At 34.0% G+C, this 20,691-nt stretch overlaps 1 protein-coding gene across 29 annotated transcripts in view; it reads right to left on the bottom strand.

Annotated features, from left to right (window-relative positions):
* Positions 1–20,691, bottom strand: part of MLIP (muscular LMNA interacting protein) — a 256,000-nt gene that overhangs the window by 76,950 nt on the left and 158,359 nt on the right. For 20 of the 29 annotated variants that reach the window (XM_072734190.1, XM_072734243.1, XM_072734237.1 and 17 more), the window contains 3 exons: positions 9,325–9,390; positions 9,158–9,241; positions 8,982–9,041 (listed from right to left, as the gene is read on the bottom strand). In XM_072734190.1, coding sequence (XP_072590291.1) covers positions 8,982–9,041; positions 9,158–9,241; positions 9,325–9,390 — 210 coding nt within the window. The remainder of the gene's footprint in view (positions 1–8,981; positions 9,042–9,157; positions 9,242–9,324; positions 9,391–20,691) is intronic. The other 9 variants (XM_072734264.1, XM_072734279.1, XM_072734334.1 and 6 more) reach the window with 1 other exon arrangement.

Genomic DNA, 20,691 nt, shown 5'->3' with positions numbered 1-20,691 from the left:
AGCGAGGCAAGGTTATAAGGAAAAAAATACTGCACTATCTAGCAAAACATGATGATGGCTCAGCAGTACAAAAAGCATGAAATAATCATATTCTACATATATCTTAAATCTACAGCAATAGAGTTTCTAATAAAAATGTGGAATATGAGAGAAATTTAAGAATAAAACTTGACACCAAAGTTTCCGGCCTTGTGCAAATGAAAGATTAGAATTCTACAGATGGAGATGAGAAGGCAGGATATGGAATAGTTTTTGTGGGAAGAAATCTAGACTTTAATTTTTCAGATATTTATTAGAAATCTACATGGAAAGGGAGAGTAGAGGGCAGTGAGAGAAATTGGGATATTGGAGTTGGGGGATCATTCTGGAGTAGAGATATAAATTTGAGAGTTGACAGTATATACTTGCTTTTCAAAAAACCAAAGGAATGAATATAGAGAGGAATGAGAAGTCTAAGGATTGAATCCTGCAGCACTCCAGCATTGATAATTTGGGAAGAAGAGGATAAACCAGCAAATGAACTTAAGAAATAATGATGGCAAATGATGTATGACAAAAGCTGAGAGAGAATATAATGTCCTGGAAGGCACTAGAGGAATGTGTGCCAGATAGGAGGGAGTGGCAGCTATCTCCAGTTCTGCAGATATGTCAGCTCTGACCAGCGCTGAGCTAATAGCAGTGGGAACCTGAAGAAAGTGGTTTGGACAACACAGTGTAGGCAAAGCTTGAATGGAAGGGATTTATGAGGGAAAAGAGAATAATTGAAAGCAGAACACATAATGGCTTTCAACTTTTTCTTTTCCAAACTCTTCCCTATAATATGGTTGCTTTTTTAAAAAGATTTTATTTATTTATTCATTATATATTTATGTGTATATATATATATATATATATATATATATATATATATATATAGAGAGAGAGAGAGAGAGAGAGAGAGAGAATGAGAGGGAGAAGCAGGCTCCATGCCGGGAGCCTGACGCGGGACTCATTCCCAGGACTCCAGGATCGCGCCCTGGACCAAAGGCAGGTGCCAAACCACTGAGAAACCCAGGGATCCTCAATATGGTTGCTTTTTAACCTCAGTTAATAATCTTAAACCTTCCTTCACTGAAATATGTTAGTTATTGAATGACTAAAAATATGAGTTATAATTTTTTTCCTTTTCTCTCCCTCCACCTACAAACACACTTGCATCTGTACCTGACATTTCCTCTGTTTTCTGTCTTCTTAAAATGGCAGGCATTTCCAGCTTTTAATAAAAGGACACTTATTTGAATGAGGCTGTAAGTTCTATCTTCTGAGGGATTTTCATCCTGCAGGATTTCTTTTGTATAATTCCTCTAGTGAATCTATCCTACTAATGTGCCAACTTCTCTTGTCATTTTCAGCTTTTAAAAGCAAATCAGAAGTAAATTCTTCCTTGACCCTACTCCAGACCCAATTTCCTTCTCCCTTTCATAGCCCAACATTTCAAAGTAGTTGTTTTTGTCGGTTTGTTTTACATTCTCTGTCTCTGCTTTCTCACTGCACGCCACTTTTCAACATCAGAGATAAAGACAGCAGTGGGGTAATGTAAGGAAGCAAAATTTGAGGATGTTGAAAAGATATATCTCTGAGGATAATATCAAGGTGGTCCTTCAGTCTGGCTGGCAAGAAGGGGACAGTTAAGCATAGGTTTGGACAACTGGACAGTTCCTGATGCCTTCCTTGGGGATAACAATGGAAACACCTATTTGAAGAGGAGTATGGAGTGCCATAAGCAAAGATGTAGGGAGGCAAAGATGAGGAACACTGTCACCAGGGTAGGAAAAGAGTGGCAAGGGGGAATACTTAACATTACAGAGTTCTACAGCCTGAGACACATGCTCCTTCTGTTTTTCATAAAACAAGAACAAAAGACAAAATGCAGCAGAATTGGTAAATCCTAGGCACTAGGCTTTAGTGTCTGCCACTTCAGGCATCAGGCACACATATAGCCAAGCTAGCCAATATGCTCTGAGAACTTTGAGTTTCCATGGAAAATAGTCAGACATCTGAAAAATGTAAATACTGTAGGAGAAAAAACAGTACAGTTATTCCTCTACTAGGATTTTACACAAGAGAAATGAAAGCACATGTCCATACAAAATCTTGTTCTTAGCAGCTCTATTAATAATAGCACGTAAGTAGGAATAACCCAATTGTCCATCATCAACAAGTGAATAGATATAGTACAACCATATGATGGAATACTACTCAGCAATGAAAACAAATGAACTATTGATGCATGCAAAAACATGGATGAATCTCAACTGCCTTCTACTAAGAATACTAGAATTAAAATAAAAAACTAAATAAAGAGGTAAGAACTGGACAGTCAAAAAAATTCTAAAAAAAAAAAAAAATTCTAAAAGATCACAGACCCACTCTGTAAATGATCACTCTGTAGCACAGGAGTAAATATCATGCTGGCAAAATACTTCACAAGTATGTTGTTGAAGAAAAAGAACCTGGGGGGAAAGTGTTGAAGAGATAGGACCTATAATTTTCTGCTCAACAAAACTATAATTTAAATGAAAGGGCAAAATAAAGATATTCTCAAAAACATAGGCCACAGAATCAACACAAAAACACCTTGTTGTATATAATTTTCAGCAAGATTCCACCCAGAAAAAATAAATAAATCCAGGAGAAAGCTACCAATGTGTGAAAAATCAGGATATAAATAAAGAAAACATCGAGAAAAATATAACCATAAAGATTCAGATACAAAAATCAAAACAATACTAAAAAATTATGTCTGTGTGTATGTATTTTGATTAAAAACATTGGAAAGTGAAAGTGCTATAGTATTTATCTAATTGCTTTTTTTTTTCAAGATTTTATTTATTTTTTTTTTTTTTTTTATGAGAGACACAGAGAGAGGTAGAGACACAGGCAGCAGGCTCCATGCAGAAAGCCTGATATGGGACTCAATCCCAGGAGTCCAAGAACATGTCCTGAGTCAAACACAGATGCTCAACGGCTGAGCCACCCAGGTGTCCAGTATTTGCCTAATTTTGAACAAAGATATTGCAAAGTTTAAGATGGATAGGAAAATAAACATAGTTATTATCTTTAACAATTTATGTGTAACAAAAATGTAAAATATTCAAAAATTTTCAAACTTACAACCATTAAATGTCAAAATACTGAAAGGTAAGCAGGAAATTTAAAAAAAAATTACTTAAGCCCCCGGATAAACAGCTTCTCAGATTTAATATAAAAGTGATGATATCCACAAATCTATTGTCCCAAAAATAATTAGACCAGAGGATGCAAAAAAAAAAAATTGTTTTAAACCCTAAGTAATAGAAAATTGCAAAAAAGTAGTAAGGAAAGAAAGTATTAGAAAGTAGTAACAAAAGTTGTATCTGGGACACCTGGGTGGTTCAGCGGTTGAGCGCCTGCCTTCTGCTCAGGTCTTGATCCCAGGATCCCAGATCGAGTCCCACCTCAGGCTCCCTGCAAGGAGCCTGCTTCTCCCTCTCCTATGTCTCTGCATCTCTCTCTCAGTCTGTGTCTCTCATGAATAGATAAATAAATCTTTTAAAAAAAGAAGATATATCTAAGAAAACATGAATTTAAAATTATATATATATATATATATATATATATATATATATATATATATGAAAACAGTAACCCTGGGTAGGATATATATATATATATATATATATATATATATATATATATCCTATATATATTGTTTTTATACTAGATTAAGAACAACCTCAGGTTCAAGAGGATTATATATACTAGTAAAGGTCAAAAAAAGCCAAAAAGATGAGAATGAACACCAACACATAAGCAATAGCAACAGAGGTTCAAAATATACAAGTCAAACCTAATTAACACTACTCTAGCTTTATTTTTGTCTTCTTCTTGGCAGCAATTACCATGATTATATTCTCTTAAATACTCTCTTCTTGTAGCTTCCATGTTACCACACTGTTCTGATTTTCTTCTTAAAACAATGGACATTTCATGTCCTCTGCTGGCTTCTCCTCTACCTCCTTTATTGGACCCACAATATTTTTTCCTTGGAGCTCTCTGTAGAAAGAGCTTGTAGCTCTTGTAGCTCTCTGATATGCACTCACACCATTGATGTGCATATCATCCCTAGATCTCTCCTACTAGCTCCAGACACATAGTTTAAGGCCCCCTGATACACATTTCAAAATCATCCTGTCAAAATGAACATAATCCTCTTCCCTCCTCCACACTCTGCCTTCTACATGGTTATCTATGCTCAAGGCAGAAACACGGAGCTCATCCATGATTCTTCTTTCCTTGACTACTCACATCCAACCTCGCAGCAAGCCTAAAACACTTCTTACAAACCCGCATGCTTCTCTCTTACTCCCCTGAGCCCATCCCCTCTAGGCCATCAGCACTGACTGCTCCTCTGGCCTCAAGGGCCCCCTCACAGCAGCCATCATGATCATTTCAATGGTTTCATATTAATCTGCCCATATTTTATATCTTCCTATTTTCCATACAATCCAAACTTTACACTATGACAAATATAACCACACCTTGTTTTATTGTGCTTCACACTTTATTATATTTTGTATATAGTATATTTTTCACAAACTGAAGTTTTGTGGCAACCCTGTGACAAGCAAGTCTATTAGCACCATTTTCCAACATTTGTTACTTTGTGTCTCTGAGCCACATACTGGTAATTCTTGCAATATTTCAAATTTTTTCATTATTATTATATTTGTTATGGCAATCTGTGGTCAGTAATCTTTGATGTTATGATTGTGATTGTTTTGGGGTCCCACAAATCATGCCCATATAAGATAGCAAGCTTAATCTATAAACCATAAATGTTGTTTGTTCTATCTGCCCCACCAACAGCCATTCCTGATCTCTCTCCCTCACTTTGGGCTTCTCTATTCCCTAAGACATAACAAAATTGAAATCAGATCAATTTAGAACCCTACAATGGCCTCTAGGTGTTCATGTAAAAGGAAGAGTCCCACATGTCTCTTTAAATCAAAAGCTAGAATGATTAAGCTTAAAGAGGAAGGCATGTTGTAAGCAAGGACAGGCCAAAAGCTAAGCCTCTTGTGCCAAACAGCCAAGTTGTGAATGCACAGGAGGAGTTGTTTCAGGAAATTAAAAGTGCTACTCCAGTGATAAGAAAGAGAAACAGCCTTATTGTTGATACGGAGAAAGAGTTTGTGATCTGGAAGAAAGATCACAACAGCCACTAATATTCCCTTAAGCCAAAACCTAATCCACAGCAAGGCCCTAACTCTCAATTTTAGGAAGGCTGAGAGAAGTGAAGAAGCTGCAGAAGAAAATTTTGATGCTAGCAGAGGTTGGTTCATTAGGTTTAAGGAAAGAAGCTGTCTTAACATTATAGTGCAAGGTGAAGAATCAAATGCTGGAAGCTACAAGTTATCCAGAAGTTCTAGCTAAGAGAATTCATGAAGGTGACCATGCCTAACAACAGATTTTCAAATGTAGATGAAACAGCCTTATATTGGAAGAAGGTGCCATCTAGAACTTTTATAGCTAGAGAGGAGAAGTCAGTGCCTAGTTGACTGTCTTGTTAGGAGCTAATGCAGCTGGTGATTTTTAAATTGAAGCCGGTGTTCATTGATGATTCTGAAAATCATAGGGATAATCCCTGAGAATGATGCTAAATCCACTTTGCCTATGCTCTATAAATGGAACAAAGCCTAGATGACAGCACATCTGTTTATAACATGGTTTATTGCATATTTCAAGCCCACTGTTGAGACCAACTACTCACAAAGAAAGATTCCTTTCAAAATATCCCAGCTCATTGACAAAACAACTGGTAACCTGAGAGCTCTGATGGAGACGTAAAGCAAGATGAATGTTGTCATGACTGCTGTTACAACATCCATTCTTCAGCTCACGGATCAATAAGTAATATTGACTTTCAAGTAATATTATGTCATTTACAATGACAGGGAAAGACTTTGAGGATATTATGCTAAGTGAAATAAGCCAAACAAAGACAAATGCCATATGATTTCACTTATAAGCAGAGTCTAAAAAACAAAACAAAGGAGCAAACAAATAAAGGCAGAAAAAAATTCATAAACACAGAGAACAAACTGGTGGTTGCCAGAGGGAAAGAGGTAAGGAGATGGTCAAATGTGAGAGAGAAAATGGGAGATAAAGGCTTCCAGTTATGGAATGAATAACTCACTGGAATAAAAGATACAGCACAGGGAATAGAGTCAATAGCATTATAATAGCATTGTATGATGACAGATGGGAGTTACACTCATGGTAACATAGCACAAGATATAGAATTGTTAAACCATGATATTATTACACCTGAAACTAATGTAATATTATGTATCAAGTATACTTCAACTTTTTATTTTATTTCTTTTTGAGAGAGAAAGAGACTAAGCACAAGTGAGGTGGGTTGGGGCTGAGATAGAGGAAGAGAGACTTCAAATTTTGAAAAAAAGAAAAAAAAGAAAACTTTCTGGAAAGGATTCACCATTCTTGATGCCATTGAGAACATCCTTAACTCATGGCAAGAGGTCAGAATATCAACATTAACAAGAGTTTGGAAGGAGTTGATTCCAACCATCACAGAGGACTTTATGGAGTTCAAGAGTTCAGGGAGGGAAGTGCAAATAGGGTAGAAATAGCAAAAAAAAAAAAAAAAAAAGAATTAAAAGTGAAACCTTAAAGATATGCCTGAGCTCTGAGCTGCTGCAATCTCATGATAAAATTTGAACAGATAAGGAGTTGCTTCTTATGGACGAGCATTACAAAAGTGGTTTCTTGAGGTGAACTGTACTCCTGGTAAAGATAGTGTGAAGATTGTTGAAATGATAACAAAGGATTTAGAAAATGACATAAATTTAGTTGATAAAGCTGTAGCAGGATTTGAAATGACTGACTGTCATTTTGAAAGAAGTTCTACTGCGTAAAATGCTATCAAACAGCATTGCATGCTACAGAGAAATCGTTCATGAAAGGAAGAGTCACTCAATGTAGCCAACTTCATTTTTGTCCTATTTTAAGAAATTGCCACAGCCACTCTAGCCTTCAGTGACAACCACCCTGATCAGTCAGCCAGCAACACTGAGCCAAGATCCTTCACCAGCAAAAAGGTTACTGAAAGTTCAGAGGCTGGCTAGCATTTTTTTTAGCAATAAAGTATTTTTACTTAAGATAGGCACTTTGCTTTTTAGATATAATGTTATTTCACACTTATAGATGATAATATAGTGTGAACATAAATTTTATATGTATTGGGAAATGAAAAATGCATTTGATTCACTTAATTGCAATATTCACTTTATTGCTATGGTCTGGAACTGAACCTGCAATATCCCCATGGCATGCCATAAGCATTTAAATCATTATCCCTGGGCCACCTTCTCATTTTATACGCTTTACCCCTGGCTCACTGTACTGCAGCCATACTGCCCTTCATCTTCACATACACTAAGTTCTTTCCTGTACATATGCTTACTCCTCTGCCTGAAAGCTAATCTCCCCAATCTTTCTACAATTTGGACTATTTCCATCTTTGTTCTCAGCTTGAATTCTGCTTTCTGATCACTAAGACCAAAGTATTCCCCTTAGGTTACTTGGCCTTGCTCGCCATTATGCCCTTAATGCCTCACACCCCAGGCGCACAGTAGACACTTAATAAATACTTGTTGAATGAAACAGTTGTCTTAAAGTTAGTGACCTAGAATAATGTATTTTGAATACTATAAGCTTAAATATTTGTTAAATCAGTAACATATATTATTATTCACATATTACTATTTAAGTCCTAGTCCTATTATAAAAATAACATAAAGTACTTTTTATATGTTCAACAAATGGAATAAAAATATATTTTAAATGTATATAGCCTCAGGCAAATCAAACACGGTTTCATATTTTTAAATCAAAAGACTTAAAGAATATGCAACAAAACAGATAAACACAAAAGCTATAATTATCTACTTGTAAGTCCTCTCTACTAAAATATAATCTTAGTATTGATAATTATTGGTTACTGAGTTCCTATGTCATTATTAACAGATAATTGTAGTTTTTATAATCCAATCAAAAATTGATATTACTCTTCTCGTTATAAGCAATTCTGTACATTTAAAACCTGCTTTGTATGCACAATGTACAACTTTTAGAAGGAACATGAAAGAAGTATTTATACTCATTCCAAGAGTGAAAATAAGACTGACCAAAACACCCTAATGATTATAAAGAAAAAGCCACAACCATTTTGAAAATTCAGTGAGTAGATCTGTATTAAGCATTCAAAAAATAATTTGGAGAGATGTAGTATTTTATTTTACCAAATGAAATTACTACAGTATAAGAAGGAAATAATTAAAAACTAGATTAAAATTAATGACTTAGTAGTATACTAATGATCTAAAATATCCCAGTTTCTGTCTCTCTGAGTCAAAGAACAATGAAATAAGCTTAGTTGACCAAAAGGAAAAAAGTTCCAGAAATAATACCTGTGTGGAAGCTCTTAGCCTAATAGAACTTCAGTCTACTTCCTTTTCTACTTGTAAGATACTGTGAATTACATAAGTACCAAAGCTATAAGAGGGATAAGCCACAAATTCTATAAGTGATTCTTAAAAATGCCTCTTAAAATGCCAACATATAAGTACATGGTCTAATACTTTGGCTTTCAAATTATTTTGAACTTAACCCATAGTTAGAAATAAATTTTACTTTGTAACCCTGTACACACATACTCATATACACACGTAAACAAATTGAAAACTATGTCAGCAATACCTACCCACCACTAGTAATACAGTCAGATATTTTACATTTCTACTATTCTATTTCTAAGATGCTGGATGCTATTTAGCTAAATTAACTTCCCAATTCACTATGGGGCCTTAAGCTGCAGTTTAAAACCATTGATCTAGTTACTCTTACAGTTCAGTAAATTATATTAAATACATACATACTTTCATCATGTCAGAACCCAACAACGTCTGTGCGGAACTTGAAGGAGAATCAGAAGAATGCTGGAAAATAGAAAAATAAAAAAAGGACAAGCCTAAGATGCATCATACTCAAACAGAGGAAAATGAAGAGAAGCGAAGCAAATATTTGAATTGCACATTCTAGTCTAAGGCATTACCATAGACAAGGAATCCTGTAAGACCTTATCAATGGTAGCACAGAGCTCTTCAGTTTGCTGCCTGAGCTGTGCAGGGAAACACAACTGGAAGAATTGAAATCAGGTACCGAGTTAGCAATGAGGTTTGGGATTTTGTCTCAAAACCATGGGTAATCTGAAGTCATTACCTCCAGAGGTAGGTCCAAAGCATTGTCCTTGAAGACACCTTCAGTCTTAGCTGGTTCATCGAGAGCCTAGTGATAAATGAAATAGTTCTCATGTGAGGCCTTTAGTCAAATATAAATGGAGTAGAAAAGTCTCTTCAAAGAAAGCCCTGTAGGGATCCCTGGGTGGCTCAGCGGTTTAGCACCTGCCTTCAGCCCAGGGCGTGATCCTGGAGACCTGGGGTCAAGTCCCACATCAGGCTCCCTGCATGGAGCCTGTTTCTCCCTCTGCCTATGTCTCTGCCTCTCTCTCTGTTTGTGTCTCTCATGAATAAATAAATAAAATCTTTAAAAAAAAGGAAAAAAAAAAGAAAGAAAGCCCTGTATATCTCAAATTTCAAAAAGGAGAAAAAAAAAACTTTGGATTATCTGATGATGAGCTATTATCTGGCATGGAGGCATTTCTCACATTAGTCTAGTTTGTCCAACGTAATGAGTATCTCTGATAGAAGGTGTTGAAATGAAGAACGAAGACTGAGTTTTTAAACACACAAACTAGAACCTGGACATGTTATCCATCCTTGTCCCCTTCAAAGAAGTCTTGTCCCCTTCAAAGAAATCACTTTGGGAAGCTACACACAGAAATAATGATGAAGCCATGTCTCAAAATACTACAAAAACTATTTCTGAGGAAATGCTTTAGGGCCAGTTAAAAAAAAACATGCATACACAAGAAAAAAAATCTTGCCTCATTTTTAATCATTTATATCCAAAAAGTTTTGGTAACTTTATTTATCAGACTTGACCTCAAATGATATCCAACTCTTTGGAAACATACTTTTTATTTATTGTGCTATAGTTCAGATATATAGTTTGGATATGGAGAAAGTAAGATGGCACTCTGTAGAGTGTATGTACTCCATTGAGAGTAATTAAGGCTTTACAAAATAATAGAAGCCAGTGTATATTCGTCCCTGCTTACTTTTTCATCTTCTACATGAACATGAGAAGTAATCATTCATTGATTTTGTGTTTATCATCATGTCTATGTCTTTAATTTTTAAAACGTATCAATATATTTATATATCACTAAACAATATATAAGGTTGTTTTGTGGAATTCTTTTGAAACTAACTTTTTTGTGTTTGTTTGATTTATTGTTTGATTTATTGACCACTTTATTGAGGTATGGTTGACGTACAAAAACCTGTACCTATTTAATGTATGCAACTGTTGTATTTGAAAACTAGTATATATCCATGAAACCATTTCAACAGTCTATTGCCATAAACACAATCATCACCTCCGAAAGTTTCCTCTTGCCCTTATTATTATTGTTTTCCATATAGCCATTCATTTAGTTGTTTTACTTCTACGTTATAGCACATTGTATGCATATTCCACAAAAAAAAATGGATACTTTCTTCTAGTGCTGAATATTTAGGGTGTTCCAAATTTTTCCTATTACAACCTGTAACAACTATCACCCATGTACGTGTTTTTTTATACACAGATTTGTAGTTTGAGACTGAAGTAGCTGCATAATAGTAGAGTACAGGATAGTCAACTTTATCAGATATTGTCAAATTGTTATTTAAAACAATTGTATAGTTTTACATTCATAACTGCAAAAAATGAGAGTTCCTGTTTTCAGACTTTGAAAAATGTTTGGTTTTACATTGAATTTGCCTAAAAATTTTTGAGGTTGAGCATCTCCTATGTGTTTATTGGTTATTCATGTTTCCTTCTATATATTTACTCATTGTTCTATTGGGTAGTCTGTTTTTTATTCATCTGTTGGAAAGTTTTATATAATCTGGATGCAAAGTATTTGTCAATTAGACATGGTACAAATGTCTTCTCCCAGTCTTGCCTTTCCTTTTAATGATTGCCATGATGCCTTTTGATAACACACATAAGCTTTCATTGCAATGTAGTCAAAGTTTTCATCATTTTCCTTTGTGATTGGTGTTTCCTTTCAAAAACTATTTCCTAACTTAGTAAGTCACGCCCTTGGGTGGGACTCTTAAAAGCCGGGGTGCTAGATATGTGTTCTAAATCTTTCATGCCTAGGGAGAAGCTGGGAGTTGGGGATTCTCTCCCAACTGCATGGAGCTGTGCCAGTATTAGAGTTTATAAGGACAGTGTGTCTCAGCCTTTTTTTTTTTTTTTTTTCCTGATTTGATATTCTCTTCCACCCAATGTGTAACAGTCACTCACATAGTTTCTGGATTTCTTTCAGAGGGAATTGTTCTGTGTATAGCTGTATATTTAGTGTGTCCATGGGAAGAGGGAAGTTCAAAAACCTACTATGTTGCCATCTTGGTCACACTCCTTTATTATTTCTAATATTGACTTGTGTCTACATATGTTTTTAAAAAATCAATTTCTCCAGAGACTTATCAATTTCTCATCTCTTAATTAAACTACATTTTGGCTTTAATCTTCTTTGGAATAGTCATATTCCATTTCAATAATATCTGTTCATATCTTTACTATTTCTTTCCGTTCTCATTTTTTGGATTTATCCTGGTTTTCTTCAATGTATTCCTTTTGTTAAATTTACAAGTCATGATTATTGTCATTCAATTTTCACTATATCTTTAAACATATCTGTTAATATTTCTTACACTCATGGGTTATTTAAAAGTAGTTTTCCCCTTTTAATTTTTAAAAATATGAGGATTTTCCCAATTTTAAAATTATCTATTTTAGTTATATTATTGCCAGAGAATTTCTTCTTCATAATAGTGACTTCTTATGAAGTATGAGATATGACATGACAGTTTTATAAATGTTCCAATGATGCTTAAGAAAATATCTATCTTCTAATATTGTCTGCAGGCTTCTGTGTGTGTATGTGTGTGTATCTGATCAAAATTATTCATTGTTTTGTTCAAGTTGTCTCTAGTTTACTGAGTTTCCTGCATACTTATTCTATCAATAATTGAAAACGGTATCATCAAATCTCAGGGAATCATAGTAGGTCTGTTCATTTCTCCCTCTGATACCAGCAATTTTTGCTCAACATAGTTTGAAGCCATTTTATTAGCTACATTCATAATTAGAAGTATTCCTCCCTCATGAATTAAATATTTATCATTATGAAGTGACCCTCTATTTCCTCAGTAATGCTTTATGTCTTAATATCTATTTTACCTGATATAATGAAATGTTTTGATTAGCATTTTACTAGTACATCATTGTTTGCCTCTTTCTTTTCAACTTTCTGTGTTCAAACATTAAAAATAAGTGGTTTATAAGCAGCAGATGTCTAGAGTTCATCTCCATTGTCTTTTATTTATTTTTTAAATTTCATTTATTTATTCATGAGAGAACACAGAGAGAGAGAGAGAGAGAGAGAGAGAGGCAGAGACACAGGCAGAGAGAAAATCAGGCTCCACGCAGGGAGCCTGACTCAGGACTTGATCCCGGTCTCCAGGATCACTGCCTGGGCTGAAGGCAGTGCTAAACTGCTGAGCCACGGGGACTGCCCTCCATTGTCTTTTAATTAGAAAAGTTAACATTTCTTTTATTACAATTACTTATATATTTAAATGTTTCCAAATGTTTGTTTTATTTTTGTTTCACTTTTTCTATTTCATTTTAATTCAATTTTTGAATCCTGTAATTGATTTTTTTTTCTTATTCATTTTCCTTCCACTAATTTGGATATTGTGACAAAGAAAATGCTGGGTGTTCATTAGAGACTTTCATTTTCTCAGACACATATACATTTCCTTGGTCTCAGGAATTTTGGTATGAGTTTGCGAGATTTTTATGAAATAAATGTGCGCTGAAGTCATATATAACCTTTGGCACAAGGCAGGTAAGAGTAGATATGACTTTTCCTCATTCTCTTTCCTCTTCTTCAGGTTACTAAGGTGCAAGATGGAAGCAGACTACATTCCTAAATCACTGAAATACTGAGAACTCATGTGGGAGAACCAAAATGAACTCTACTAACCTATGATATGGGAAGGAAATAAATAATGATGGTGTTAAGCCACCAAAATATCAAGTTTTGTGCATTGTGGCTATGAGTGTGGCTTACATTAAAACTAATAGAAATATTATAGACTATTTTTATTTTTACAAATTACCCTTGAACAGCTTTCCATTCATATCAAGGTCTAAACCAAGCAATACAAAATCTAGAAGCATAATGAGACAAACTAATTTTAACTTTTCAGTATAAAGTTTCCTTATCACAAATTCAAATCTCAAATCCACTAAAGGATAGGCTTACAGTTAAAGATTCTCTTTTTTCCTACCCTGAGCCTAAGCTGATATAAGAAATTTTGCCTGTAATTTCCCTTTGCAAATTTTTTTTCTTATCCATCTTGTAATTGAGAATGTAACCCTTCAAAGATCTTGGCTTTATGATAGGGAGGCAATTCCAATCCTCAATTCATTCAGCCCCAAATCTTTCTCTCCCTTCACCAAGCTGATAGTAAATCCCAATCCCTATGGTTAGGGAGCATAATATCTTCAGAATAACTAAACATTATGAATTTCTGCTTGCTTCTGTTATTTGAGCCTCAGGGATTTCCCCTACTTTTTTATGAGCTCAGCTTCATATTTTGGGATGAATCATAAGCAACTGCTGTATTCAACTGAAAATTACAGCTGTCCTGTCCTGTTACTTAGATTTACCTTCTCTTTCTCCCTTCATCATTATCAGTCTAATATACCTATATTCTGACCAAAAATTGTCACACCAGCTGTGTAACCATGTGATCTAAGGCTCAATAGAATCAATTTTTGCCCCTCTAACAGAGCCAGTAATATAACAGATCCAGAACTATTAGTCTTCACCAAGAGGAACCATGTCCTGATGCTAGTTATCATTTTGGCCTAGGATATTTGCCTAATAATTCAAAAAAGTTACATCTAAAAATAAAAATTTACCATCTCTTCATTTCAATAACTCACAAAGGAAAATACTGTCTGGAAAATTTTGTGCAAAATCTACTATTCTGCATTAATTAACAAAATATATAACATTATCTATGATAACATAATAGAAACGTGTGAGATTGCCTCTTTGTTACCATAAAGTTTTCTCTTTTTGCCTTTCTCCTTTGTTCTCTAAACTTACTAGTCATGAGTAATGGATAGCAGGAACAGAAAATTTCAAAAAGATAACTCCTAGTTGGTGTTCATAGTTTAATTTTTCTCTGACATAGTGTCTTAATCACCTATTTACCTTGTTGGTAAGTAAGGGGGAGGGGTCCTAACCTTGCTGTTAGAGGCATGGCCAAATACATGATCTCTATCACTTGGTAGATGGAACCAACAACAGTACAGTTTGTTACTCAGATATATTCACAGCCTAGAGGAAAGGAATGCTTCACACCACACAGGGCCAGACAAGGGTTGTGCTCAGGTACAAAGTAGGCACTACCAGGGGTGGTGGAAGGCAGGCTTTATAGTATCAAAAGGGTGACATATGTGTTCCCTGGTTTGAGAAGGTTGTGATTGGCTTGTTCAATTCAGTAAAAACTGCACTTGGTTTGATAAGGAAGGTTAGGGGATCTTATCTGGGGGTGGACAGGGTGGAGGGAAAGTTGCAGTTAGGCTACTTGAGGCCCCTCCAAGTTCACTATATGTCAAGGTGGCACATAATATGGGGCCTTAATTTTAGACTTTATGCCACACATGGCTTCTTCTTCTTCTTTTTTTTTTTTTTAAGATTCTATTTATTATTCATGAAAGAGAGAGAGGCAGAGACATAGGCAGAGGGAGAAGCAGGCCCTATGCAGGGAGCCGGATGTGGGACTCCATTTGCGACTCCCTGGCCACGCCCTGGGCGGGAAGGGAGGCGCTAAATCTCTGAACCACCCAGGCATCCCACACACACGGCTTCTAATCACAATGATAATTATGAAGAAAAAAGTCAGAAATTAATGACAAGAACTAAGAACAAATTCCTTAGGGGAGAAGTTTGATCTAGCCCTTCTTCATCTTTCCAACAATACCTTCTAACTACTCTTCACTTGCAAGCTGCTCTTCAGCCTCAAAGAACCACTTTAATTCTTTGACCTTGTGGTTACCTTTAACTACATGTTATTAACTCTGCCTGGATTGAGCTCACTTCAAGAATTCCTATTTATCCTTAGGATTCTAATCAAATTCCTTTATGATGTAGTTTTGGCCTTCATATCAGGAAGTCTTCATTCCCTCCTTGGGTACCATATCACTTTGTACATACTTTAAGTATATTATATCATAATTATTTTTCAACAGTATCTCTACCAAACTGGACCATTTGTCCCTATCACAATAAAAAAATTGGTATTTATCTTTATAGCCTCAGGATAGAGCCAGTGATATGTGATTGAAAGGATAAAGTATAACTAAACGTGGTTAAGTGAATAAATAAATTGTATAAATAATATGATTTTAATTGTCCTTGGTAAAATGTTCTAGAGAGAGGGTTAAACTCTTTGAATATTTTAAATAACAAATACTTTATTTTATCTCTGCATTTCAATTACATGTGTTTCCATCAAAGATCTGAGCATATGACCAGTGTTAATGTAATGAGCAGTTATTTTTTCAGCCAAAATCAAATAAGGCTAATATCTTGGTTACTCTGTGGGAACATACTGTAGGAAAATAAAACTTTCCATAGACCATTTGAAATGTTGAAATTTACTCAAAGAATGAAAAAACCACTCAGAACCTTTGGAAAATTAAGGAAGATAACCGCTTTTAGCTGAATAATGCTGAAACTTTGAAATAGGGCAATATTCAGACTGTATTTAAATTTGGAGCAAGGTTATTTTGAATTTCAATAGCTTGGAAGTTTACTAGAATTGATTTTGTTTTAATTGATGAGTAGTTCCTTGTCAAATGTATCATCTTGAATTATTCCTTCTGGCAGCCATAAAGAGTAGGTTTTTTTTTTTTTCTCAGTAGTACAAAATTATATTTAAATGAAAATATATTAAATCACCATTAAAAAGAACTCTGACCATAGATTGCTTTTTGACACCTTAGCCAGCAGGAGAGTATTGATTTTTTTTTTAGATTTATTAATTTTGAGTGAAGTTGTCTTGGAATATTCTCCAATAAAATATTTTTATTAAAAATATTTTTTTTCTACCATATTGGATGATAGCCAAGTAAGACATAAATGGTGAATACTTTGAATTCTATTTTTAAAGATTCTTAACTAATGTAAGTTATCAGGAATATGGTCATTAAAAGTAGTTATCTTTTGCTCAGAACAGCCAACTGTGTGGTCCAGTTTTTAAAAAGAGACCTAGTAAATCAAAGTTTTCACAGAAAATAGTTTCTGAGCTCAGCACCACATTATAATCAAGAGCCAAGGACTATGAACTAGCACTATAAATCAAAGTTCTTATGGGAACATATGCCAGTAAACTATAATAGGTGTTTCTCACCTGAAAGGAGATCTCTGATGGAACTGCAAGCACTTTTAAGTCAGATATATTAAATCAGTCTAACCTGCTCTCTGGCAATAGGATTAAGTTCTAAAAATCTGAAGACAGCATGAATCAGTTGTATTTTAAATGCAGCTAGAAAGTAAGCTATTTTCAAAGGAAGAATAATCAAAAAGGTCTTGTAAACTTTTTGTGATGCCTAGACTATCTAATTAGATTGGATTTCAAAAATTTTATGGGCCAGTAACTCTATCAAATTAACCCCCCTCAAAATGATTCATGCTAAACCTAAGTGCTCCTATACTTTGTTAATCTGACCAGCTAAGTATTTGGTAGAATAAATCCTCTGAAGCCCATAAAAGCCTTATTTGCTTTTCTGCCATTAATAACAAAACCATTTGTAGGATTAGAGATATCCTCAGCAAAATAAATCTCACTTTGATTATATAGTTGGAGATTCAGTTCTGAATAGCACTCAGATCTGAAGAAAAAGGGAAAATGTACACTGTAAGCTAAAGGGTTCCCAGATACAGCTTCTTTAAAGATACAGAAATATTTATCATTACATTATTTTTATGATTGGTTTAAAATGTTCAATAATTGAGGAAATCTACTTGGTGCTTATAATCCTAAGATCTTTGAAGTGTTGAACATCTGTTCCTACCACACAGAAGAAAGAGTTTGTGCAACCATTGCAGCCTATTTCAAACCCATTCATTAAGGCTCAACAGCAGGAAAATTCATTTTTTTCCTTCATTTAATCAAGGACATCAGAAAAGTTATCCTTGTTTTCAACCCAAACCTCCTTCACTGTAATGTAACTCAAGGAATCAGAGTGGCTTTGTAAACTTCACTCACTCATGTCTCAGAACTAAATCATTTCCAATTCTCTTTAATTGTTACTCAATAAAAAAATAAAAAATAAAAAAACAACTTTTGTTGCTCTAATTTGATGAGGATTTAAATACATTTTGTCAAGTAATGAAAAAAAAGTATTGCAGACAGAAATAAAAATTCGTCATTTCTTTCTCAATATTTCACTTTAGCTAGTTGATGTCACTATTGTATGGTGAACAGAAAAAGGCTGGGAGATAATCCTGTAAGGTTCAATTCAGCAACATACTAGCCCTGCTGCTTTGGGGCATTTATTTGGCATCTTTGAATGTCAAAATAGTCACAAAGTTGTGAGGACAATGAAACATTTAGTTCAGTGTCTGATTCACTACAATACTCAATATGGTGGCCATTGTGATTGTATTTTCTAGTTGTTAAAATGTATCAAGTCTAAAATCAACTTAGTTCCCTTATAGTGGAAGGTCCTTTATAGCTTTTCCATGGAAATAGAATTGATGAAGTTTATTCTACCCTAAAGAACAATTCTTAATTATCATTGCCCCAATTATAATACATTAGGGTCCTTAATTTTTATGATTTTATGAGCGAAAATTTTATTTAAAATCCTATGAAATAAAATTGGACATTTTAGAGACCTATCCAGCTGCAAAGTAAATTAATTCATTCAATGAACATTTAACAAAAGCTACTATATTTCCTCAAATAGTTCATAGTAGGAAAAAAAAAAACACTACCAACATGCATAATTAAATATGGTTTGGTAAGTGCTTTAAAAGAGACTTGTGTATAAGAGACAATTGCTTGAGAACAAACTGGAATAGATTTGGGTCCTGGGCACTTTTCCATTGCCAGAAAAATCGACACACAGTCACTTGTACTAATCAATTAAGAGATGTCTCTCTAGGATAAGCCATATGCTAAGCTAGCGACCAGATTTTGTTAAATTTTTGAGACATGTAGAGATCTTAAAATATTCTCACCAAAATACATATGTTTAATTAGATTAAAGTTTACCAACTCATGGTTTAAAATTTTAAGCTGGCAATTTAGGATAAATTGATTTGAAAACTGATGAAATAGCATACATCTTTACCTTCCCATTTTTATAGCACAATTTTTACAATTATCCTCAGAATAGCTATTCTTTAACTTCCTTCTACTGGGAAAAATAAAATAATTTTTATACCTTACCTTTCATTTAAATAATTAATGCTATAATTTAAATGTTATATTTATTAAATTGAGCTACTCTATTATTATTCTTTCAAATCACATAGCTTATAAAGTAAATGTGTCTTGAAAATGGCAGCTAGAAATGCCATTTGTTGAAAAATGGTACCTAACTCTAGCCTTGATTTTATCCTGAGGAATACTTGTAAGGAAGGGAATAGAGAACTTAAATTGCTTTATAAAAAAAGAAAAAATACTTTCATGGAAAAATATGAATCACTTGTTAAATAATAATGATGCATGATGTTTTATTTCATGAAAATATTTCTTTCTTCATCCTTTATTTCCTTAATTTCACAATGAAAATAAAAAGACATTTATGTGGAATGTTAACATGAGTCCTTTAATTTAATTTTGACTTTCTACCTATTGCTATCTGACTCAGATAATAAAAAGGAAAATTAGTCAATAAGAGAGAGAAAGATTTTTGACATTCTCTGAGAAGAACATAGCAAGACTGAAAGGAATGTCAATTTCAAAATTATTTCCTCAACAATATGGGTGAATATACTGTAATAAGGTTTGTGGACAGTCACAAATGCAAGCTTATCCATTACTTTGCTCCTGCTTTATAATCACGTGTATTTTATTCTCATCTCAATCTTGGAGAAGATGACTATTGGCAGGAAATGAAGCCAAAGACTCTGAAACTAACATATTAAAATATGCTTTATATTTATCTCTTCCTATAAAGCCTTCATTAAGACTTAAGCTAAAAAATGCTTCCTTCCTAAACATTCATGGGGGGGGGGCGGAAATTACAGAATACAGAATAAGCAATGAATTTAAGTTTTGATGTAGACAATAAATTACAGAAGTACCAGAAACCTCATGTCCCCTGCCAACAAAATGTACTCTTTTGAAAATGATGGGCTTCATCTAGGGGTGATTAAAGCTGAAACCAATCCAGTGATTCAATAATAGCTTACTATGTGATTGAAATGGATGCCTCTACTTCAACTGGGAGAAAATTTTGCTTTTAAAAAATAGCATTATTTTTAAAAGTGATTCCAGTTCCTCATTAATTATACCATATACAAAATAAAATGTGATATAATACATCAACCGTGAGTTTAATGTGGTTGTTGAACTGTCTGAATTAAATTTGTTAGTTCTATCTTTAAGACATTCCACAGCATAGACCCTAACAGAATATTGTAATTGGACTGCAGCATCACCCTTTGCTTTAGTTGTGGTGGTCTGTGTGATATTAAAGGGATTTCCAAAAATATTCCAAAGTATTAATTCTTCCCCAAACAGATGAATTTCTGATGATTATACTCTTAACTTTCCTACTCAATTCAGAAATACGTCCTTTTGATTTTAATGGCATAGGATGAGTTCTATTATATAAACAGATGGATAAAAAGACCTAAGTTACCAGATTTAATTTTTTAAAAACTACAACCATGAAAGGAAATATCATTCAATATTAGTGAATAAGGAAATAAATCCTGAAAAAAATCTTGAGATAAGACTTTTGTTATTTAAAAATTCTTATGGATTAAGGTTTCTCATTGAGCAATACACAATGTGGGAAAACCAGCAAATAATAAATAAGTAAATTGAAATTATACAAAGGCACTAAAGAAAAAACAAACATGTCATATCTTGTGACCTTTGAACAATTCAAATATTTATGGTCCAAACCAATTTCTCTTAGCCAAGAGATAATTACCCACACTAGTGTTTATACAATAGTCAGTTCTCTCTAGAAAAACACTATTTTAGGTTAGATACCATGATATTTATGTCTTGCTATACTATAAATATTAAAGTTTTCCTAAAGAGTTTGTCTTATTCAAAATTTAAAACACTAAAATCTCTCCTATATGAACTTGCATTAGGTTCAATACATAGTAATGTTACCACATACATTTATGAAATGGGTTTG

Source organism: Vulpes vulpes, chromosome 1, assembly GCF_048418805.1.
Source record: "Vulpes vulpes isolate BD-2025 chromosome 1, VulVul3, whole genome shotgun sequence".
In the NCBI taxonomy this organism is placed as follows: Eukaryota; Metazoa; Chordata; class Mammalia; order Carnivora; family Canidae; genus Vulpes; species Vulpes vulpes.
This window is presented reverse-complemented; position numbering and strand designations above follow the sequence as displayed.